Genomic DNA, 25,624 nt, shown 5'->3' with positions numbered 1-25,624 from the left:
TAATACCGTCAAAATTGGCCTTTCTCCAATTTTGAATTTTAACTTTTAGATCTGGTCCATCCTGTTCCATCACTATTTTAAATCTAATAGAATTACAGTCGCTGGCCCCAAAGTGCTCCCCCACTGACACCTTAGTCACCTGTCCTGCCTTATTTCCCAAGAGTAGGTCAAGCTTTGCACATTCTCTAGTAGGTACATCCACATACTAAATCAGAAAATGTTCTTGTACACACTTAACAAATTCCTCTCCATCTAAACCCTTAACACTATGGCAGTGCCAGTCTATGTTTGGAAAGTTAAATTCCCCTCTCATAACCACCCTATTATTCTTACAGATAGCTGAGATCTCCTTACAAGTTTGTTTCTCAATTTCCCTCTGACTATTAGGGGGTCTATAATACAATCCCAATAAGGTGATCATCCCTTTCTTATTTCTCACTTCCACCCAAATAACTTCCCTGGATGTATTTCCGGGAATATCCTCCCTCAGCACAGCTGTATTGCTATCCCTTTTCAAAAATGCCACTCCCCCTCCTCTCTTGCCTCCATTTCTATCCTTTGTGTAGCATTTGTAAGAAACTGTTTTGAAACTGGCTGGTGCATGTGTTCAGGCTTCTGTACCTTCTCCCCAATGGTAGAGGTTGTAGAAAAACATTAACAGGGTGGGATGGATCTTTGAGAATGCTGGCAGCCTTTCTTTGACAGTGGGTCTGGTAGATGGTTTCTATAGATGGGAGGTTGGCCTTTATGATTGACCGGGCCGAGTTCACCACTCTCAGTAACTGTCTCCAATTTTGACTGGTACAGTTGCCATACCAGGTAGTGGTACATTCAGACAGAATTCTCTCCATGGTGCACCTATAAAAGTTGGCAAGGGTATTTGCCATTATGCCTAATTTTCACAGTTGCCTGAGGAAGAAGAGGTGTTATTGGGCCTTTGTAACCGATGTGCCCACGTGAGTCCAAGAAAGCTTGTTGTGGATGACCATTCCCAGGAGCTTGACATTCTCCACTCGTTCCACCTCTTGTGCTGTTAATGTGTAAGGGGGCATGAGTAACATCCTGCCAAAAGTCAATAATGAGTTCCTTGGTTTTGCCTGCATCGGGAGGTAGTTTGTTGTCAGGCACCATTTTTTCAAGTTATATTTAGGTTGGAAGCTAGAGAAGTGCTGCTTTGTAAGTTTATCCTTGGGTTTTTGGTAGAGTGCGATACTGAGGTGCCTTTCCTTGATGGAGATGCATGTGTCCACGAATGATACAGATACTAAAGCTTAGTTCATGGTAATTCTGATGGTGGGATGAAACCTGTTGATAGCACTGTGTAGCTATTTCAGTGACTCCTCACCATTGGTCCAGAGGAAGAAAATGTAGTCAGTATATCTGGTGAAAAGTGCTGGTTGGAGGTCCTGTGCAACAAAGAAGTCTTGTTTGAATTTGTGAATGAAAATGTTGGCATATTGGGGTGCAAATTTGGTCCCCAAGGCTCTTCTGTGTGTCTAGATGAAGAACTGGTTGTGAAAGGTGAAGACGTTATGGTCGTGGGTGAATCAGATGAATTGTATTATGGCGCCTGGAGATTGTCAGTTGTTGCCGTTGAGTACTGAGGCTGTTGCAGGAATGCCATCGTTGTGGGGGATGTTGATTTAGAGTGCTGAAACATCCATTGAGACGAGGAATGTTCCTGGTTCGACTGGTGTGTGGGCGCTGAGTTTCTGTAAGAAATCTGTAGTGTCATGACAAAAGCTGGGGATCCCCTGTACAATGGATTTCAAGATGCCCTCGACATAGCCAGGGAGGTTCTCACACAGGGTTCCATTGCCTGTCATGATGGGACATTCACATATGTTGGCTCTGTGCATCTTTGGAAAGCAGTAGATGTCCCCTATGTGAAAATTATGTGGGATGAGTGTGTAGGGAACTCTGAAGGACTGATCAAAAGCCTTTTCCTGATGAAAGGCTCAACCCAAAACGTCGATTTTCCTGCTCCTCTGATGCTGCCTGACCTGCTGTGCTTTTTCAGCACCACACTCTTGACTCTGACCTCCAGCACCTGCAGACCTCCCTGTCTCCTGGATCAAAAGCCTTGATCAATCTGTTTAGTTCACAGGTGTGTTCTTTGATCGGAACGGTTGGTAGTTGCCTGTAGTGTTACTGGTTGTTCAGTTGTCGGTGCACTTCTTTGCAGTAGTCCGTTCTATTCTGAATGACAGTGGTTCCTCCTTTATCTGCTGGTTTGATGACCATGTTGCAATTGGTTCTGAGAGCATGGATGACATTGCTTTTTGATCGAATGATAGTTTGCTCAACCTTCAGTGCGGCTGATGAATCTGGCATTTACACATTTCTTGACGGTTTGAGCATACATGTCAAGCCCAGGGCAGAAGCCCTCCAGAGGCATCCAAATCTCTCTAACAACTGTGTTCTGGTTTGTAGGTTGTCTTATTGGGATTGTTGCTGACATCTTGGAAGAGTTGCATGCACACACGCAAGCAAGTCTATGGGTTGAAGTTGCAATTGCAGAATTGTATTTGCAGATACATTCTATTTTGTTCAAAAACTCAATCTATAGGCAGTCAATCCATGTGACATTTTGTAAATTCCTACTTCGGAGATAGAACGGGTCTGATTCAATATTGGAACACAGACAGACTCTAACCTCACTACCTTTTAATGCGTTGCCTGAGCTGAGATGTCACCTTTTTTTTAATATAAAACCTTAAGTTATCTCGGGAATGTGCCTTGAAAGAAGTTCTGGGATTTGCATATTAATGAATCAAAACTTGAAACCCATTCTAAAAGATGGAAGAGTTAACTGCAATCTCGGTTTCTTCAATATATCGCATCAGTTGTATGACACTATGATTTTTTGCTATAAATTCTGTATCCTATGATCCTGCTCCACTAGCTACCTGATGAAGGAGCAGCAATCCCAAAGCTTGTACTTTGTTTCTGTTGAACTATGACCTGGTGTTGTGAGATTTTTAACTTTGTCCACCACAGTTCAACACACGCACCTCCACACCATTTTGTTGAAGGATAATACACAAAATCTGTGTTATCAGCAGACATGACCTTGTTATAATTCCAGACAGCCAAATTTATGTTACAGTCTGGCTTTGGACCAGTAACATTGGTTATGAAAGATGACAGAAATTGTGAGATCCCAGGTATGGACTCAGAATAACGCCACAAGATTCCATGATTTTGAACAAACTGTCCAAAGAGTTAGAGCTCCAGCTGATATTAATACTGGACAACTTGGATCCCAGAACAAATTGTGGCTTGATTTATCATATGTTTAATTTCTTGCAGTTGGTCAAGGTAATGGTTAGTTACTGAATCATTCACTGAGGATACAGCTGCCCTACAGAACAGGGCAAAATCACAAAAAGCGAAAGAAACAAACACAACTTGATGGTAATTACTAAAACAAACATCAAAACAAAGTTTCACTGTATTTCCTAACAATTTCAATAGCAGAGACTCAATTCTGGATAAATATCGTTCTTACAATTAGAGTCATGTAGGTCTTCAGCCCAGAGAAAGGCCCTTTACTATATTGAGTCTGTGCTGGTCATTGATCTGCTGCCAGTGGGAAAGACTTCTCCCTGTCCACCCTGTCTGTGCCCCTCATAACTTTATACATCTCAATCATGTCCTCCCTCAATCTCCTCTTCCCCAAGGAAAACAACCCTAGTCTATCCAATCTATCTTCTTAATAAAGCTCTCCAGCACAGGCAAAATCCTGTAAATCTCCTTTGCATCCTTTTACAGTGTAACCAAATCCCTCCTATAATTTGGATTTCAGACCTGTACACAGTACTCTTGCTGTGGCCTAACCAATGTTGTGTAGGCAATTGTACTTGTTAACAAGTGATGGCCGACTACGGTTCTAGCATCACCTGCCTGCTCTTGAACTCTCTGCCTTGACTAACAAAGGCAAGTACCACATATGCTTTCTTAATCATTTTATCTACGTGTCTTGCTACATTAAAGGACCAGTGGACTTGTACACTAAAGTTGCTTTGATCCTGGGTGCTTCCCAGGGCTCTTCTGTTCATCAAGCATTCCCTTGCCTGTTTGTCCTGTCCAAGTGCATCACCTTATATTTATCTGGATTGAATTGCATTTGCTTAAAGAAGACATCCAATAACCAGATCCTACCTGGGAGTGTAAACTCATTACAGTACTTGATTGGCCAAAGGCCTACTTCTGCTCCAATGTCTTTTGGTCCAAACTACTTCAACAAAAGCAAAATAATGTGGATGCTGAAAATCTGAAACAGAAATATGTTGCAGGAGAAACTCAACAGATGTAACAACATCTGTAGGAAGAGGAACAGAACTCATGTTTCAAAGTCAATGTGACTCATTAGCATGGAAGTGAGATGGAAGAATGCACATTCCTTTTCCATTTTTCTGTTCCAAAGTGGAGTCAATTGATGTCAAAATGTCAAAACTTTGTTTCTGTCTCCAGATGCTGCGAAACCCATTGAGTCTATGCAGCATTCTGTTTCTGCTACTGTATGGTGTTTTCCTGCTTCAGTAGAATGTCATTTATTCAGACTTGAACTGTACCACTTCTTTTGCTTACTTACCGAATAACATTTTCGAACTAAGTCACAGATCATGACACTCTGTTATGTCTTGGAGGAAGTGAAAGAGGTTACAAAAATATTATTTTCCTATATAATGTATAATGAAAAACACTTTACTGATGGTTCTTCTTGCATTTCAGTGCACCATTAAAAAGCCAGAAAAATAAAAAGATAATGTTTACCGCATCGGGAACCTATTTTTAGCTATGGCTGGTGCTGCTCCTGACATGGCCTCTTGCACTCTTTATTAAACTTGGATTGATCCTCTGCTTGATGGTAATGGCCAAGTAGGGATTATAGGAGATAGTTCGGACTGCAGATGTTGGAGAAGTCAGAGTTGATAAAATATGGCACTGGAAAAAGCACAGCAGGTCAGGCAGCATCTGAGGAGCAAGAGAGTTGACGTTTCAGGACCTGCTCCTGCTGATCCTGTCTTGGACAGTACTGTACATGGACATACCTTACATCTGTGACAGTATATTAGTGAGGATGAAGTCAAGTAGATTTTACACTTCCTTCCCTGTGGATGTATTTTTCTTTATTTAAGCCTAATTGCTGTTACTCCTGAATATAATTTGGGGATGCTAGTGTTGGACTGGGGTGTACAAAGTTAAAAATCACACAACACCATGTTATTGTCCAACAGGTTTATTTGGAAACACTTTCGGAGTGCTGTTCCTTCATCAGGTTCTCCACAACCACCTGATGGAGGAGCAGGGCTCCAAAAGCTGGTGCTTAAAATAAACCTTTTGGGGACTCGGCAAGATGACGGCGATTCTGTAGGACTGCTGTGGACAGCTCTGCCAAACAACCAAGGCATACCAGTGTTTTTTGCCATCCCTGGCCAACTTATGTGGTGGAAATATTAGTTTAAAACTTTACAGAACACATATTTGTTAATATTTGGGAGTGGGAAGGATGCCAAAGGGGAAAGGAGCAAGCAAACAACAGCAGGGAGGACACTCCCCTGCAGCACCTACTACACCAGAGACTGCAGCAGCAGCAGCTTCTCTCGAATCCCCCGGGAACCTGACAGACTCACAGGAATTGGCCGCGGTGATGGACAGACTTACCTTGAAAGTGTGGCTGCAATTGAGGAAGTCCGTGGGGAGATTCGTGCCCAGGTGCAACCTATTGCATCCATGCTGCAGAAGCACGAGCAGGAGATCCAGGGCCTTGGGGAGAGGCTGGAGGAGGTGGAGGGTCAAACTAAGGTCTCGGAAGCTGCAATGGAGACCTCATCCAGTCGGATCCAGGTGCTGGAGCGAGAGGTGTGGGCCTTGCAAAACCATACTGACGACCTCGAAAATCGAGGTTGGAGGATAAATCTCCGAATTGTCGGGCTCCCTGAAGGTGAGGAAGGTGAGCAGCCAGTCAGTTTCTTTGAAAACTGGTTGCCGAAGTTTTTGGGCCTTCACATTGAGTCCAGCAGGCTTCAGATTGAAAGGGTTTATCGGGTTACAGTGCACAGGTCAGGGCTGGTACAGCATCCCTGCCCGGTCCTAGTGCACGTCCACTCCTATAAGGACAAGCAAAAAGTCATAGAAGCTTCCAGATCCCTGGGAAAAGATCCGTAGGCACTGCTGTACAAGGGGTCAAAAATAATGTTTTTCCAGGATTTTTCAGCAGCTGTAATCCGAAAGAGGAAGTCCTTCGATGAAGTTAAAAAGAGGCAGAGGAACCTGGGCATCCAGTACTCCATGAGATACCCCGCAGTACTTTGTTTCAGCCATGAGGACTCAGTTTATAAATCTGACTTGGCAGATAAGGCTAAAAACTTTGTGGACACCTTTAAAATAGATGGATTGACCTGAAGAATATGGTTAATGTTTGTTCTCTTTTCTATTTTTCCCCATGTTTTCCCTTCCTTTTTTTTTATTCCTTTCTTTCTCCCTAATAATTTCCTATTTGGAAAGGGGGGGTAAAGGACTTTGGAATAAGTTGTTCCTATTTTTTTAATAACTGGATTTTCTGATGGGAAATTTTGTGGATGTTCTTTGTTGTCTCTCTTTTTTTTGTTGTTGGTTCTGCTTCTCAATTAGTCACAAGGAGGGGTGTCATAAAGCCAGGGATGGGTGGAGTGCTCGTCCTGACTTTGTCTTTTGATTTAAGAACCATCTCCCTTTTTTTTCTGGCCTAAGGCTGGGGTACAGTCCAGGTTTGAAAGAGTTGTGAAGGAGGGGATGGGTAGTGTTAGTGCCCCCTATGGGCAGGGGAAGAGTCTTCCATTCAAGGTTCTATAGTTGGTTTTCTTTGCAGTTTTTTGGTAGTAATAGTTATGATAGAGTAGTTTTTGTATGTATAGTTTTTCGATTCTTTGAGTCTTTATTTATATATGCTCGGCGCTTTGTAAGCAGGGTTCTCCCTCCGAGGGGTTCAAGGGTGTCTGAAAGGGGATATGGCTAAGTGTCTTATTAAATGGTGCACCTGGAACATCAAGGGAAGTCATTCGCCTATTAAAAGGAAAAAAAAGTGCTTTCTAGCCTTAAGAGGGAAAGGGTTGGTATCACTTTGTTGAAGGAAACCCATCTTGATGGGGAACACCTGAAATTACAACGGGCGGGGGGTTATGACCAGGCATTCTTTTCATCCTTTACTACTAAAAGTAGGGGAGTGGCGGTACTTATCCAGAAAAATCTTCTGTTCACATTATTAGAGCAGGTGAAAGATGAGCAGGGACAGTTTGTGATACTTAAAGCCCTGATACATGGGGAGGAATATGGCATTTTAAACGTCTACTGTCCTCCGGCGCATCCCCGCAAATTTTTGATCAGTGCTTCCTCTAAGTTGAGTGCTTTTGGAACATGGCACATTATTATGGGGGGGGGATTTTTATTGTCTTTTGATCCGATAGTGGACAGGATGCCTTGTGGGCCCCCAACTATTTCTTCGCAGGCCAAGCAGGTGGTTGACTTATGCGAGGAGCTGGGGCTGGTGGATATTTGGAGATGTCTTCACCCTACCGGCAGGGACTTCACCTTTTTTTCAAACCCACATAAATGTCACACGAGGATTGACCTCTTTCTGGCTCCCTCGGCCCTTCTGGATTCGATTATGGGTTGTAAAATTGGGAATATAGCTATCTCTGATCATGCGGCAGTATATTTGGAGGTTAAGGCCAAGAGTGAAGGACGAGGTTTGCGGCACTGGCGTTTGGACCCCTTTCTCCTTAAGGATTCCAAATTTGTGGAATACTTTTTAAAGGTGTTTCAGGAATTCTTGATTATCAACTCAGGCACGGCTAGTAGTCCGTCCATGCTATGGGAGACTGCAAAGGCCTTTGATAGGGGATTAGCTATTTCCTATTCGGCTAGCTCAAAACGACAGAAGGAGGAACAGCAACGTCTACTGGTCCGTTAAGCCTGAAAAGTAGACAGTCTTGATCCTCAGATGCTGCCTAATCTGCTGTGCTTTTTTTCAGCACTATACTTTATCAACTCAAGTAGGAATTATGGCAGGCAGTGAGGCTACTAATTGTAATTGAATATAACTCTGCTATTGATGCTCCATTGTGTCCATGGATATTCAATGTTGAGTTTCTGGATCTATTTGAAATCTGTCCCATTAAACACAATGGTAGCACCACATAATCTGATGGAGGTTATCCTTGGTGTGAAGACTGAACTTCAGGTCCGTAAAGACTGTTGCAGCTTGCTCCTTCTGGTACTGGACAGTACTGCACATGGACACACCTGTACACATCTATGACAGTACATTAGTGCGGATGAAGTCAAGCAGATTTCACATTTCATTGTCTGCAGGTGTGTTTTACATATTTTTTATTTAAGCCTAATTACTGATATCCCTGAGAATGACATATTTCTTTGTATGCTACTGCTTTTTAAAAAATCTTTTCAAAGCTCAGTTGCAGTTGTACTGTAACTAATCCATTGAAGGGATCAGAATCAACTGCAATGCTTGGATCAAAATGTTGGCAGCTTCAGTTGAAACAAAAACTTGGTTAACTGTAAGACTTGTCAAGTGTGGAAATAATATTTGTCCAGCACGACAGCAATTTTTTATAGCAATGTTAAGTTAATTAATGTTGAGTTTCTTTCTTCCTGTTGAAGGCTTTAATGTCAGGAAGGTAATTTAGACTTGGTGATTTGACAAGGATTATTAAAATCAGGATAGATGGAGGAAACAGTGTGTGAATTGACAGTGATGCCCTCCATGATCTATGACTTGAGTTTTGATAAGTGTTTGTACTGTAGATCTAAAAATGCTCAGCAGAACTGGTTAATTTTTTGCAGTTTTGTTTTACTTGCGGAAATATGACTGAAAATGCACATTATGTAATTTTTATAGCTACAGTTGTTTGTTTTTTTGAAAATTTCAAAGATAAAACAGAAGAATTATTCTCAGTTCCATTTATATTGGTAATTTATTAATATATTTAAAGACAGAGTGCTGCCATAGCACATAATTTCCTTTTGAGTAATACTGGAAATTGCTTTATACAGAATTCTTAAAAACTCATTTAAACATTTAGGAAGATAAAGTCTTTTGAGGATATATATAGCTTTCTGAGGTAACACATATTTCATTCTGCAATATTTATCCATTATTTATTTAAAATGTGCTCTGTACATCTTAGGAAACTTGTTAACTGCTGGATATTTCGTTTTGCAAGTATCATGATCAACTGACACAAATCTTTTCCATTGATTTAGTACAGATCTGCTATTTAAGTCATACAAAGATTAACTGAATATATGCAGTGACATATTTTGGTTACACTGAATACTGAAACCAAAACAGGGAAGCTTTAATTATGAGATTGCTACATGTTCTTTCAGGCGAGAAAATGGAATATTGTGGTGGTTGATTAGTGATCTTGTTTTGGATTTGATATTTTATCTGCATGAACATTGCTAAGGAAAGATTTAAAGTTGACGCTTATTGATTTATATTTGGCATTTTAAAGAGATATCAAAACACCACTGTTTAATCTGGTGAATTTGGCATAGTTGATGGCAAAATGTCAGACAAGTTGGAGAATTGTGGTAACAAAAGGTTTAGAAGAAGGATATTAACTTGAAGATTAGCAACCAGTAGAAATGAATTTTGAAATTGGCAAAAGACACTGCTTTGGCTGAGGCTTTAATACTAACATCAGTAGCTGTATGGAGGCTAAAATGTCTGAGAACTGAAACACTAAAAATTGAACAGCCTTGAATTTTGGCCATGGGGTTCACAATTTATGGTCTATTTGTGCACATTCCAAATAAGGTTTACAGCAACTGCAGCGACTGAAGACTGGCATCTATAGTCCTGGTACATCCGGAGGATGCTGAGATGGATAATCATCTTGGCACTTCTGGCTGAAGGCTATTGCATCTGGCCCATATACCCATGAAGATGCCTTTTAAATGCTGTAATTGTACCAGGCATTACTACTTCCTCTGGCAGCTCATTTCATACATGCACCACCCTCTGCATAAAAAAGTTGCCCCTTTTGGCCATTTTTAAAATCTTTTCCCTCTTACCTTAAACTTACACCCTCTAGGTTTGGACTCCACTACCCTGCCGAAAAGACCTTGTCTATTCACCCTATCTAAGCCTGTTATTCTTTTATAAACCTCTGTAAGGTCATCACCAGCCTCTAGGGAAAATAGCCCCAGCCTATAGGTCAAACCCTCCAACCCAATCCTTGCAAATCTTTCATGAACCACTTCAAGTTTCACAACCTACTTCCTATAGCAGGGAGACTAGAATTGAATGCAGTGTTCCAATAATGGCCTAACCAATGTCCCACACAGCCGCAATATGACCTCTCAACTCTTGTACCCAATGCATTGACCAATAAAGGCAAGCGTACCAAATACCACCTTCACTATCTTGTCTACTTACAATTCTACTTTCAAGGGCTATGAACCTGCACTTCATGTTCAAGGATCCTGAAATTCTTCTTTAGTCACTCTTACCAAAGAACAAATAGATTTCACCCTCAACTCAATAAGATGGCTTTCTTTCCAGAAATCAGAATGATTAACTGGGCACCTTGTTCTTAGCTGAGGCACCCGCCAACGCCAGTTCTTCTCAGCAGCTTTGGAACCAATTAAGCTAAAACAAAAGCCTCTTAAGCTAATGCTGTGCAAAACAGGCCCAGCATGGCTCTACAGTGAAGCAAGTGGACGAGTCGTGTTTTATAGGACGGTTTTTTAAAAAAGTTACTATCCGTGGTGACCTCTTTCAGGGACCTGCAAACATTCAAAATCAAAGTCTTACAAACAATATTAAAAATGAAGCATCTTTGTAACACAACAAATAGTTTCTCTTGTATGATGTAAGTGGAAAGACTTTCCGTGAATTACATTGACTTCAGTTTGATGGAGCTCCTTGATGCGACACTTGATCGGATGTTGATTTAATGTCAAGAATGCTCACGTCTTGAGTTTGTGTGATAGAAAAAAAGGTATGGTCAGGTTAGGTCAAGAGCTACATGGCCATGGAAGAGGCACTGAGTGATCCAAACTAAGTGTTTGTTAGCAGGTAATTGCTGCGTAGGACCTGTTTGAAAGTTGTATTGATGACTCCTTCCATTACTTTGCTAATGATTTGAGAGTGCACTGGGACAGTAATTAAGCTGGTTGGGTTGGTCTTGCTTTTTTGTTGTTTGAACATGATTAGCAACTTTTCACGTTGTCAGATATTGGGTCACAGTTGGTTTTATTGCCCAGGCATAAGGAGGAGAATGTTGGTCAGAGTTTCTAATTATGATGTGGAAGTTATTCCTTCTGTCACTGAAGGTGGATGCAGATAATGTACTTCAGTCCATTTGTTAGTTTGTCTTTAATGAAAATACTTTGACACCTGTCTTAGGTAAGATGTTAGAAATTTATTAAAAACATTATTGAAGGGCATTGACATAAGTTCAGTGGAATCAGGCAGAGTCAATATGCTATTTTTGAAAGGGAAATCATGTTCCAACATGACTTAATATGATTTAATAAGAAATTAACACACTCTGGATTTGGGGAACCCGAGTGATTGTACTCTACTTAGAATTCTAGAAGGCATTTGATAAAGTGCTGCACCAGTGGTTACTATGAAAAACAGAAGCTCATATATGTCCGGCTTAATATACTGATTGGCTGAATTTATGCTTCTAGTTCCCCCATCTCAACTCAGTATGGGTTTGTTACTCTCTCACTCTGAACTAGAAAATGTTTTCAACTCTGCTTCAAAGTTCCATTCCTGTCTGCCCATGCCTCCTTTCCAAACTCTTCCCATGACTTCCTTGATTTCCTTCTCAATGCTTCTGGTCTTAAGGGGTCCATCAAAGACTACAATAATTTTATTAAAGGCACAAAAGAAATGTATAAAATGTCCCACAATACTTCACAAGAGAATGGTAAGATGGGAAAATGAAGCCAAAGATCAATTATGAATGTTAGAAGTGTTCTGGCCTGACAGGCGATATGGTCTACTTTAACTCCAGTTTCTTATGCTTTTTCGTTCTTGCAGATTATTCTCCAGTGGCCCACTTTGGGTCCTGGCAGCATCACTGAGCTCCAGACCTCATTTTAGCTTTGGCTCAGATATAAATGAAGGAACTGATTTCAGAAGTAAGTGAGAATGGCTGCCATTGATGTCAGTATGGCATTTAATTGTGTTTCACATCAAGGGGCCTTAACAAAACTAAAGTTAATGGAAGTTGGGGCAATACTCTCCAGTGTTTGGAATCAGACTTCACATGGAGTAAGATGGGTTGTGATTGTTGAGGGACAGTCATCCCAGTGCCAGGAGTTCCTCAGGGTAGTGTTCTGAGCCCATCGAACTTCATCTGCTTCATCAATGATCTGCCCTCCATCGTAACGGCAGAAGTGGAAAGAACCAAATATGTCTGTGAAATGTGTAAGTACCAGTTGCAAGTCATCAGATACTGAGGGGCCTGTTCGCAAGGAGTAATACCTGGACATTGTAAGCATTGAGAAGTAGCGAGTAACATTCATACACCGAAATGACCATTTCCAACAAGGAAAAAAAAACTGGTCGTTTCCCTTTGGAGTTCAATGATGTTGTGAACACATTCCCTCCATCACTATCCTGGGTTATTTACTATTGACCAGAAACTGAACTGGACCATATGCTCCCCAAAATGCATGCGGGAATATGATAGAATTCTTCTCTTGCCTGTATAAGTGCAACTCCATTTGAGAGTAAAGTGAAATACTAAAGATGTTGGTAGACAGCAAATGCTGGAGAAACTCAGCAGGTCTGGCAGCATCTGTAGAGAGAGAAACAGTTAAGTTTCCAGTCTGGTATGACTTCTTCAGAGCAGTTCTGCTTGTAGGCCTGCTGAATTTCTCTGGCATTGCCTGTTTTTCCACTCCGGGGTCTCAACACCACCCAGTACAAAAACAATCTGCTTGATTGGCTCTCTGTCCACCATTTTGAATATTCACTCTTTTCATCAAAGATACAAAATACCATGCATCATATTCCTTTGGAGTGTAGGAACTCACCACGCCTCCAAAAACAGCATCTTCTAATCCCACAACGTCTACGACCGAGAAGGAAATGGGCCACAAACATAAAGGAAGACCATGACCAAAAAATTTTTCTGCAAGTCTCACACCATGCTGATTGAAATTAGATGCCATTCCTTCACTATTGCTCAGTCAACAACTTGGAACTCCCTTCCTAATAATACTGCGAATGTGCCCATACCAAGTTGATTGCAGCAGTTCAAAAAGACAGCTCACCAATATCTTCTTGATGGTATTTAGGGATTGATAACAAATGCTGGGTTTGGCAGCAGCACTCTTATCCATTCAATGAATGAAAAATAAAAAAAAATCCCATGGCAATATTTTGAAGTAGTGGATTTTATCCAGTGTTATATGGACAATATTTATCCCTAGCGAGTTTTGCGAAGATGTGTAGCTCAGGTTGAGGTTCTGGATGTAGGTTTGCTCGCTGAGCTGAAAGGTTCATTTTAAGATGTTTCATCACCATACTAGGTAACATCTTCAGTGAGCCTCCGGATGAAGCACTGATGTTTTCTGCTTTCTATTTATATAAATAAATTCTATTTATTTCCTTCTTATCCTGATTTCATATTTCTTGTAAAGTTTCTTCTGACTAGCCTTTTCCAGTCCATATGAGCTATTTTCAAGAGTTTTTTTTTGCTGGCATATTAGTACATGAAATGTGTTGAATGATTTTCTAATTAAATTTTAGATTAGTGATTTCTTTTATTTGAACAATTCTGTAAATCATTAATTCAAACTATTATTTTCAGATATAAGTGATGGCATGGGAAGGAGATCACCTCTTCGATTATTCCTACTCAGGATGTTTCTTGGACACATTACCAGGCGAATTGGAATTACATCAAGCTTTTGGTGACATTGAGGAGAATTTGAAGCAGAATGCTGTGTGGTAGGTTGTTCACTATATTGGCAAGCTTTCAGAATCATGTGCTTGTATTTTTAAGATTAACATTTGATTTCCAATGTGTACATGATTTATTTGGTAATAATTTGATATGGAATTTGTTATTACACACTTCTCTGAAAAATTGCTATTGCATGCAGTGAGAAAGGCACTCAGCCTCGTGGTGTTGGACTTGGGAAATGCTGCATCAAAATTTCACTGAATTAAATTCAATCTATCTTTTGCCTACCCATTCCCCAAACTTTAGGAGGGCCTACATCCTCTTAGGCATGCAACCATTAGACATAAGATGAATCCATCAGGCCAAGTCTGCTGTTGGCTGATCTGATGATCCTCAACTCCACTTTCTTGCCTTTTCCCTGTAACCTTTGATTCCATTATCCTCCTTATGTCTAATATTACTTCCAAGTCCTGTGTCCTCTGAAACTTATAAATTGTGCCTTGTACACCCAGGTCTGGATCATTAGCACATGGTGAAGTTTGGTCCTAACGCTACCTGACCTTTGGGGAATATCACAATATAACGTTTCCTCCAGTTTGAGAAATAACATTTTCAATTATTCTGGTTGCTGTTACTCAGCAATTTCATATCAGTGCTGCAATTTTTTTTTTCTTTAATTCCATAAGTTTAAACTTTGCTCACAAGCCTTTTTTGTGGCACTTTATATAAATTTTCTTTTGGAAGTCGAACCGAGCTAAAAGCTCAGGCAAGTTACTTAAGCTTAATTTGGTCTGAACCACCAGATCAAACTGACTGACTTACCGTTGCTGAACTTAACTTTACACCCTTTTTAAACAGATTGTATCATTTGTAATTCTCCAGTTCTTTGCCACCGAAGCTATATCTAAGAACTGTTGCTTTGTTGCTGAGCAATTTCCACTGTTCGTTCTCTTAGTATCCTTGATGCATCTGATTTGGTCCTGGTAGTTTATCAATTTAAGTATAGCCACTCTATTAAATCTTACAAATTTTTAACTCATTATATATGTAAATTGGCTTGGTTACCATATCCTTCATCGATAATTCAAGATGCTAAATATTCATTTAGTATCTCAGCCACGTCTCTGCAATGAAGTTGCTGAAAGAGGCTATATTTTCATCTTGGAAGCAGGCAGCTGGAGATGGTGGTATAGTGCTTCAGAGCCTGAGATTTTTGTTACTTCGGAGAGAGAACAGTGACTGTTTGCTGGAGACAGGCACAAGCAACAATGCCAATTCATGCCTCCCATTCTCTCCCATCATCCTTATATTTAAAGTCCAGATGCATAACCCTTCAAGTGCTGCAGCCAAGACGAGTCCATTACATTGGTGCTTGAATCTCAGCACTGAAGTCATGATCCAGAGGAAAGGAAGTAAATGTACTGGTGGAGAAGAGTGTAGTCCTTTTCCCATCTGACATCCATAGGAGGCCATGCCAACAGACCGAGCAAGGCTGGATACAAATTGCAGTCCAGGTCAATACTTTGTTCTGAATGAAGAAGGTGGCCATCAGTGCAGAAAGGTCATGAACTTCTGCTTTCTACAAAGGTATGTGCCACCATAATTTTTCTTCACACTCACGGGACTACCCATTCACTGTAATTCTGCCACTGTACACACATTGTTGTGGTTCTGTTCGCCGAGCTGGGAATTTGTGTTGCAGACGTTTCGTCCTCTGTCTAGGTGACATCCTCAGTGCTTGGGAGCCTCCTGTGAAGTGCTTCTGTGATCTTTCCTCAGGCATTTATAGTGGCTTGAATCTGCCGCTTCCGGTTGTCAGTTCCAGCTGTCCGCTGCAGTGGCCGGTATATTGGGTCCAGGTCAATGTGCTTATTGATTGAATCTGTGAATGAGTGCCATGCCTCTAGGCTGTTCTCTGTTTGGCTTGTCCTGTAATAGTAGTATTGTCCCCGTCCCTGTGCACACATCTTACCAAGATGAATCGACTACATTATGTAAGTTGCACCCACCTCATCTTCCAAAATTACTGACCCATTCCAACTCACTCACTGAGGCATTTCAGTACCACTCATAGTCATGCATCAGCACTAACTGCAGTTGTATCCTGTTCTATTATACTTAGTCCCTCTGTTTACCTCATTGCTGAAAATGTAAGTTCATAACTAGACTGAGCGTCTCAAGACTTTGCAGGCTGGGGTAACAGATTCTAGGTTTCTCACTCACAGTGAGAAGAATATTTTGGATTTTGCCTGAGAAAAGCATGACCACTCATGAAAATGGAGAGATCTCAATATGTAACCAATCCAGTAAGCTTTGCTGTTGTTCTGTGATGCTATTTCATTAGCATCAGTGCTCACTCATTCTTAATGTTAAAGATGATGGATAAAAGCTTGTGCACAACTAATTTTCTCCCTTTATTTTACACAGGTAAATGCAGAACCAATGAAGTTTCACAAAGAAACTGGTACTGAAGGCACCCCACTGCATGTCTACTTCAGCAGGAGGTGGGGGGGAGGTGCTACTGAGCCCTCGGAGAATGCATAAATAAGGCTTTCAACTGCATCCTGCACTAACTTAGTGCCCAGTGGAGTGAAAGTCTATTTCTAGGTAAAATTTGGGAGCACAATCTAGTGAGCTCATCATTGACATATTTCGCAGTTGGTTAAGGTAGAAATGCTCCAGGACTCCTTGCTGAGAGAACAGCTGGAGACCAGACACCTGCTCAGCTCCAGGCAGAATACAGGCCTGTGTTCTCAGCTGATAAATATTTGTCAAATATTTTGTCCATGACAGAATTGATAAGTGTGATTGCTGCATAGTCCTGGTGGAGATGAAGTGCCGCCTTCATATTAAGAATGCCTTCCATTGTGTTGTGTGGCACGATCACTATGCTAATTGGGACAGACTTTGAACAGATCTAGCAACTCAAGACTGGGCACTCATGAGGCACAGTGGGCCAACAACAGAAGCAGAATTGTACTCCAGCACAATCTGCACCCTCACAGGCCGGCATACTCCCCATTGAGCCATTATCATGCCAGGGGGCCAACTCTAGTTCAGTGGAGAGTGCAGGGCGGCATGCCAGGAGCAGCACCAGCTATACCTAAAAATGAGTTGTCAACCTGGTGAAGCAGCCAAACAGGACGACTTGCAAGTCAAACAGTATAAACAACAACTGATAGAGTTAAGGATCGCATAACAAACAGATCAGATCGAAGATGCCACATTCAGTCATGATGATGGTGGACAATTGGACAACTCATTGGAGGAAGGGGAGGCTCCACAAATATCCCTGAAATAACTGCACAGACTGATACGCTATCACTAAGTTACACTTTATTTACACATGCATAGTACTTGACACTAGACTGGCTTTCTCAGACTGAACAGAATCTCTGACATTCCTGTATATATCTGTCAGCCAGGACTCCCTTACTGGTCTAGATTAATAGCCTCAATCGGGGAACTCTACGAGGTCCACCTGGCTGACCTGGTTACAATCACTGTAAATCCCATCTTCAGTGATGGAAGAGCCCAGGCCTTCAGTGCAACAGTTTTCATTACAGCATTACAGATGCCAGTCTTCAGCTTAATTGATTAACTTCACATGATATCAAGAAATGATTGGTGACATTGGACAGTGCAAATTCTATGGGCCCTGATAAAATTTCGGCAGTAGTACTGAAGACTTGTGTTTCAGAGCATGTCTGTCCCCTAGCCAAGACTTTGAGAACAGTTAGAACACTGGCATCTACCTAACAATGTGGAAATTGCCCAGGAATATCCTGTACATAAAAAGTGGGACAACTGGCAGATGTTGTCATGAATTTCAGTGAAGCCTTTAATAAGGTTCCACATGGTACATTAATTCGTAAAATTAGACCACATGGGATTCAAGATGAGCTTGATAATTGGATACAAAATTGGCTTGATGGTGGGAGACAGAGGTTGGTGGTAGAGAGTTGCTTTTCACATAGGCGGCCTGTTCCACCGGGATCGATACTGAGCCCACTTCAGTTTGTCAAGTACGTAAATGATTTACTATGAGAATATAGGAGGCATGGTTCGTAAGTTTGCAGATGACACCAAAATTGGTGGTATAGTAGACAGTGAAGAAGATCATCTAAGATTACAAAGTGTGGGTGGTACGGTGGCACAGTGGTTAGAACTGCTGCCTCACAGCGCCAGAGACCCAGGTTCAATTCCCGCCTCAGGCGACTCTGTGTGGAGTTTGCACATTCTCCCGTGTCTGTGTGGGTTTCCTCCGGGTGCTCCGGTTTCCTCCCACAATCCAAGAATGTGAAGGTTAGCTGGATTGGCCACGCTAAATTGCCCATAGTGGTAGGTGAAGGGGTAAATGTAGGGGAATGGGTCTGGGTGGGTTGCGCTTCGGCGGGTTGGTGTGGACTTGTTGGGCCGAAGGGCCTGTTTCCACATTGTAAGTAATCTAATCTAAGTACTTCATTAATAATTGCGCAAATGTGCTGAGGAGTAGCAGATGGGGTTTAGTTTGGATAAATGCGAGGTATAGCATTTTGGTAAAACAAACAAGGTCAAGACTTATACAATTCATGGGTCGTGTAGAACAGAGGGATCTATGGGTTCAGGTATGCAATTCTTTCAAGTTTGCATTTTGGGTAGACTATGGTTGAGAAGGTGTTTAGCGCGCTTGCATACATTGCTCAGACCTTTTGAGTTTAGGAGCTGGGATGTCATGTTGAGCTTGTGCAGGATGATGGTAAGGCCTCTGGAGCACTGCGTCCAATTCTGGTCACTCTGCTTCAGGAAAGATATTATTAAATTGGAGAGGGTTCAGAAAAGATTTAGCAGGGTATTGCTGGGAATGGAAGGTGTGCGTTATAAAAATAGGCTGGACAGGCTGGGACCTCTTCTAATTGAGCATAGAAGATTGAGGGGTGTCTTTGTTTAGCTTTTTAAAATTGTGAGGGGCATAGATAAGGTGAGTAGCAAAGGTCTTTTCCCTCGACTGGAGGCGTTCAAAACTAGTGAGCATATTTTTCAGGTGAGAGGGGAAAGGTTTAAAAAGGACATGAGGGGCAACATTTTTAGATGGGGATTCATGTATGGAAAGAGCTGCCAGAGGAAGTGGTGGTTGCAGGTTCAGTTACAACATTTAAAAGACATTTGGATAAGTACATGAACAGCAAATGTTTAGAGGGATATGGCCCAAACACAGGCACGTGGGACTGGTTTAGTTTGGGAATATGGTCAGTGTGGTTCGATGGAAGAGTCTGTTTCCATGCTCTATGATTCTATAAATCCACCACGCCAATTACCACTCCATCAGTCTACTATCGATCATCAGTAAAGTGATGGAAGGTGTAATCAACTGTGCTGTCAAACAGCACTTGCTCGCAATAGGTTGCTCAGTGATGCCCAGTTTGGGTTTCGTCAGGACCACTCAGCTCCTGATCTCATTACAGACTTGGTGCAAACATGGACAAAAGAGCTTGAATTCCAGAGGTGAGATGAGAGTGACAGTCTTGGACATCAAGGCTGCATTCGACTGAGTGAAGCATCGAGGGGCCCTGGCAAAATTGCAATTAATGGGTCTCAAGGGACAGATCCTTCAATGGTTGGAGTCATACCCAGCACATGGGCAGATGGTTGTGGTTGTTAGAGGTCAGCTATCTTAGCCTTGGGACATCTCCGCAGGAGTTCCTCAGGGTTGTGACCTGGGCCCAGCCGTTTTCAACTGCTTCATCAATGGTCTTCCTGCCATCATAAGGTTAGAAGTGAGGATGTTCGTCGATAATTGCACAGTGTTCAGTACCTTTCCTCAGATACTGAAACAGTCTGTGTTCAAATGCAACAAGATCTGGACAATATCCTGGTGTTGGCTGGCAAGTGGCAAGTAACATTTGTACCACAGAAATGCTAGGCTATGATGCCTCGGAACACTTCAACCCCAGGGCATCAATGTGGACTTCAACAGCTTCCTCATTTCCCCTTCCCCCACCTCATCCTAGTTTCAAACTTCCAGCTCACTTACTGTCTCCTTGACTTGTCCGACCTGCCTATCTTCTTTTCCACCTATCCACTCCACCCTCTTCTCTTTGACCTATCACCTTCATCTCCTCCCCCACTCACCCATTATACTCTATGCTACTCTCTCCCCACCCCCACCCTCCTCTAGCTTATCTCTCCATGCTGCAGGCTCACTGCCTTTATTCCTGATGAAGGGCTTTTGCCCGAAACGTTGATTTCGCTGCTCGTTGGATGCTGCCTGAACTGCTGTGCTCTTCCAGCACCACTAATCCAGTATTTGATTTTCAGCATCTGCAGTCATTGTTTTTACCTCTATGACCATCGCAATAAGAGATGATCTAACTACTGCCCCTTGACATTCAATGGTGTTATCATCACCGAATCCCTCCCTATCCGTTGGGTTACCATTAACCAGAAACTCAACTGGACTCACCATGTAAATGCTGTGATTACAAGAGCAGCTCAGAGGCTAGGAATACTGTGGATGAGTAACTCACCTCCTGACTTCCCAAAGCCTGTTCATTATATTCAAGGCACAATTCACTAGTTTGATGGAATACTCCCCACTTGCCTGTATGGGTGCAATTTGAACAACAAGCAAGAAGCTTGATACCATCCAGAAGAAAAACAGTCCATTTGATTATCATCACATCCACCAATATCCACTTCCTCTACCTCTGACACTCAGTAGCAGCAGTACTATCTACAAGATGAACAACAGAAATTCACCCAAGATATTCAGTCAGTGCTTTCGAAATACATCCAGGGAAGTTATTTCGGTGGAACTGAGAAATAAGATCGGGATGATCACCTTATTGGGATTGTATTATAGACCCCCTAATAGTCAGAGGAAAATTGAGAAACAAACTTGTAAGGAGATCTCAGCTATCTGTAAGAATAATAGGGTAGTTATGGAAGGTGATTTTAACTTCCAAACGTCGATTGGGACTGCCATAGTGTTAAAGGTTTAGATGGAGAGGAATTTATTAAGTGTGTACAAGACAATTTTGATTCAGTATGTGGATGTACTGACTAGAGAAGGTGCAAAACTTGACCTACTCTTAGGAAATAAGGCAGGGCTGGTGACTGAGGTGTCAGTGGGGGAGCACTTTGGGGCCAGCGACCATAATTCTATTTGTTTTAAAATCGTGATGGAAAAGGATAGACCAGATCTAAAAGTTGAAGTTTTAAATTGGAGAAAGGCCAATTTTGTTGGTATTAGGCAAGAACTTTCGAAAGCTGATTGGGGGCAGATGTTCGTAGGTAAAGGGACAGCTGGAAAATGGGAAGCCTTCAGAAATGAGATAACAAGAATCCAGAGAAAGTATATTCCTGTCAGGGTGAAAGGGAAGGCTGGTAGGTATAGGGAATGCTGGATGACTAAAGAAATTGAGGATTTGGTTCGGAAAAAGAAGGGAGCATATGTCGAGTATAGACAGGATAGATCGAGTGAATCCTTAGAGTATAAAGGCAGTAGGACTATACTTAGGAGGGAAATCAATAAGGCAAAAAGGGGACATGAGATAGCTTTGGCAAATAGAATTAAGGAGAATCCAAAGGGTTTTTACAAATACATTAAGAACAAAAGGGTAATTAGGGAGAGAATAGGGCCCCTCAAAGATCAGCAAGGCGGCCTTTGTGTGGAGCCACAGAAAATGAGGGTGGTACTAAATTAATATTTTGCATCAGTAGTTACTGTGGAAAAAGATTTGGAAGATATAGATTGTAGGGAAATAGATGGTGACATCTTGAAAAATGTCCATATTACAGAAGAGGAAGTGCTGGATGTCTTGAAACGGGTAAAGATGGATAAATCCCCAGGATCTGATCAGGTGTACCCGAGAACTTTGTGGGAAGCTAGAGAAGTGATTGCTGGGCCTCTTGCTGAGATATTTGTATCATCGATAGTCACAGGTGAGGTGCTGGAGGACTGGAGGTTGGCAAATGTGCTGCCACTGTTTAAGAAGGGCGGTAAAGACAAGCCAGGGAACTATAGACCAGTGAGCCTGACCTCGGTGGTGTGCAAGTTGTTGGAGGGAATCCTGAGGGACAGGATGTACATGTATTCAGAAGGGCAAGGACTGATTAGGGATAGCCAACATGGCTTTGTGCGTGGGAAATCATGTCTCACAAACTTGATTGAGTTTTTTGAAGAAGTAACAAAGAAAATTGATGAGGGCAGAGTGGTAGATGTGATCTATATGGACTTCAGTAAGGCGTTCAACAAGGTTCCCCATGGAAGACTGATTAGCAAGGTTAGATCTCATGGAATACAGGGAGAACTAGCCATTTGGGTACAGAACTAGCTCAAAGGTAGAAGACAGAGGGTGGTGGTGGAGGGTTGTTTTTCAGACTGGAGGCCTGTGACCAGTGGAGTGCCACAAGGATCGGTGTTGGGTCCTCTACATTTTGTCATTTACATAAATGACTTGTATGCGAGCATAAGAGGTACAGTTAGTAAGTTTGCAGATGACACCAAAATTGGAGGTGTAGTGGACAGCGAAGAGGGTTACCTCAGATTACAACAGGATCTGGATCAGATGGGCCAATGGGCTGAGAAGTAGCAGATTGAGTTTAATTCAGATAAATGCGAGATACTGCATTTTGGGAAAGCAAGTCTTAGCAGGACTTATACACTTAATGGTAAGGTAATAGGGAGTGTCGCTGAAGAAAGAGACCCTGGAGTGCAGGTTCCTAGCTCCTTCAAAGTGGAGTCGCAAGTAGATAGGATCATGAAGAAGGCATTTGGTATGCTTTCCTTTATTGGTCAGAGTATTGAGTGCAGGAGTTGGGAAGTCATGTTGCGGCTGTACAGGACATTGGTTAGGTCACTGTTGGAATATTGCGTGCAATTCTGCTCTCCTTCCTATTGGAAAGGTGTCGTGAAACCTGAAAGGGTTCAGAAAAGATTTACAAGGATGTTGCCAAGGTTGGAGGATTTGAGCTACAGGGAGAGGCTGAACAGGCTGGGGCTGTTTTCCCTGGAGCGTCGGAGGCTGAGGGGTGACCTTATAGAGGTTTACAAATTATGAGGGGCATGGATAGGATAAATAGACAAAGTCTTTTCCCTGGGGTCGGGGAGTCCAGAACTAGAGGGCATAGGTTTGGGGTAAGAGGGGAAAGATATAAAAGAGACCTAAGGAGCAACTTTTTCACGCAGAGGGTAGTGCGGGTATGGAATGAGCTGCCAGAGGATGTGGTGGAGGCTGGTACAATTGCGACATTTAAGAGGCATTTGGATGGGTATATGAATAGGAAAGGTTTGGAGGGATCTGGGCCCGGTGCTGGCATGTGGAACTAGATTGGGTTGGGATATCTGGGTGGCGTGAACAGGTTGGACCAAAGGGTTTGTTTCCATGCTGTACACCTCTATGACTCTATGACACTTCCATCTTTGCAAAGTTATCAAAGACAGCAAGAGACAATACCAGAACTAAGGTAGAGTCCCAGGCTGACCACACAAACATACGTCAACTGTGGCAAGGCCTACACGATATAATGGTCTACACCACAATGTTGCGTAAAATCGCTGACGATAATGCATTCCTCCCCAACACATTTGATGCTCATTTTGAACAGAAGGTCAGTGAAATGATGTTTCTTACGTTGACAGCCATTCCAGGGCTAAAGAAAAATTCGGTCACCTACCTTAATGACGACCGTCTGGTGGCTCAACATCCATAACTATGAGGTGTTTTGAGAAGTTCGTCATGGCACACATCAACTTTCCAGCCTCCCATATTGCCTTGATTTGCTACAATTCGCCTACCAGCACAATGAGTGGATTGATGGCTCAATGGTTGGCACTGTTGCCACACAGGCCAGGGAGCTGGGTTCAATTCCACCCTTTGGCATCTGTCTGTTTGAACTTCGCACATTCTTCTGTGTTTGCCTGGGTTTTTTCCTGGTGCTCTCGCTTTTTCCCATATTCAAAGATGTGCATGATTGGCCATGCTAATTTGCCTATGGTATCTCGGATTATATAGGTAGGTGGATTAGCCATGGGAAATGCAGGATTACAGGGATAGGATGGGAATTTGTCTGGGTGGAATGCTGTTCATTGTGGACTTGATGGGCCGAACTGCCTGCTTCCACACTGGGCTGTGGAAGTCTATGATTCTAATAGGTCCAAGGCAGACGCCATTTCCCTGGCTCTACACTTATCTCTGTAACATCTGGATAGCAAGGAAACCCACATCAGACTCCTGTTTATTGACTTTAGCTCTGCCTTCAACACCATCATTTCAATAAAGCTCACTTCTGAGACTTAGGCCTTTGCTCCCCCCTTAGCAACTGGATGCTCGACTTCCTGACCTGCAGTCCACAATTGGTAAGGATAGATGAAAACACCTCCAAGTAATCCACAATACTGGTGCCCCACAAGGCTGCGTACTCACCCCCCTACTGTAGTCCTTGTAAACTCACGACTGTGTGGCCAAATTCAGCTGTAAGTCCATTTACAAATTTCCTGATGATACCATCATAGTGTGTTGGACCTCAAACAATGATGAGACAGAATGCAGGAAGGAGATAGCTTAGTGAAACGGTGTAACAACAACACTCTTTCTCGAAATGTCAGCAAAACGAAGGAACTAGTCATTGACTTCAAGAAGCAGAGTAGAGGACACACCCCAATCTGCATCAGTGTTGCTGAGGTGGAGGTGGTTGAGAGCGTCAAGCTCCGAGAAGTAAATATCACCAATGATCTATCCTGGTCCATCCACATTACGACTACAGTCAAAGCACACCAATGCGTCTACTTCCTCAGAAGGCAAAAGAAATTCGGTATGTCCATGATGACTCCTTCCAAACTTTACAGATGCACCATAGAAAGCAGTACTTGTGGATTCATTACACCTTGATTTGGCAACTGTTCTGCCCAAGACAGCAAGAAATTGCAGGGAGTTGTGAACACAGCCCAGTCCATCGTGCAAACCAGCCTTTTGTCAATTGACCCCGTCTGCACTTCCTGCTGCCTCAGGAAAGTAGCCAACCTAATCAAAGACCCTTCCTGACCTGGTTTTTCTCTCTTCCACCCTCTTCCATTGGGCAGAAGATACAACATTTTGAGAACGCCATCTACAAGTTTGTTGATGATGCCACTGTGGTAGGACAGATATCAAACAACAATGAGTCAGAGTACAGGAAGTAGATAGAGCATTTGGTGTCATGGTGCAATGATAACAACCTCTGTCTCAATGTCAGCAAAATGAAAGAATTAATCACTGACTTCAAGAAGAAAGGAGGAGGGTGTGTCTCTATCTAAATCAAAAGATCTGAAGTGAAGAGTGTCGCAAGTGTCAAGTTCCTCGGAGTGATAATAACTGACTGACAATCTGTCCTGGAGTTTCCACATAGGTGCAATGGTCAAGAAGGCACAACAACAGCTCTACTTCTCAGGTGGCTTAGGAACTTCAGTGTGTCCATAGGTCACTCATCAACTGTGGGAAAAGATTTGCTAACCCACTATGGGCCCACAAAAGCAAAATTGGCCAAACTGTACCAAAAACACCCAGAATCCCCAAGCAGCTCACAAGTCAAATCAGACAACTTTTGCAGACAATGCAATACAAGCTCTCACTAACAATGACAGAGCACCACAAATATCTGAAAGCCCCAAGGGCAGTTTCACAACCCAGCAATGCCAAAGCCACGCAAAGAGCAGGTCAGAC

The 25,624-nt window shown here is 42.4% G+C and overlaps 1 protein-coding gene across 13 annotated transcripts in view; it reads left to right on the top strand.

Moving 5' to 3' along the window:
* The window catches only part of kiaa0825 (KIAA0825 ortholog), a 432,289-nt gene that overhangs the window by 4,798 nt on the left and 401,867 nt on the right, over window positions 1-25,624 (top strand). For 11 of the 13 annotated variants that reach the window (XM_072583064.1, XM_072583027.1, XM_072582974.1 and 8 more), the window contains exon 2: window positions 13,848-13,987. In XM_072583064.1, coding sequence (XP_072439165.1) covers window positions 13,857-13,987 — 131 coding nt within the window. In that variant the 5' untranslated portion in view covers window positions 13,848-13,856. Of the gene's footprint in view, window positions 1-12,115; window positions 12,169-13,847; window positions 13,988-15,259; window positions 15,531-25,624 lie in introns of those variants that run through there. The other 2 variants (XM_072582963.1, XM_072582996.1) reach the window with 2 other exon arrangements.

This window comes from Chiloscyllium punctatum, chromosome 2, assembly GCF_047496795.1.
Source record: "Chiloscyllium punctatum isolate Juve2018m chromosome 2, sChiPun1.3, whole genome shotgun sequence".
In the NCBI taxonomy this organism is placed as follows: Eukaryota; Metazoa; Chordata; class Chondrichthyes; order Orectolobiformes; family Hemiscylliidae; genus Chiloscyllium; species Chiloscyllium punctatum.
Note: the sequence above shows the minus strand (reverse complement) of the source record. Positions and strands in the feature narration are given on the sequence as shown.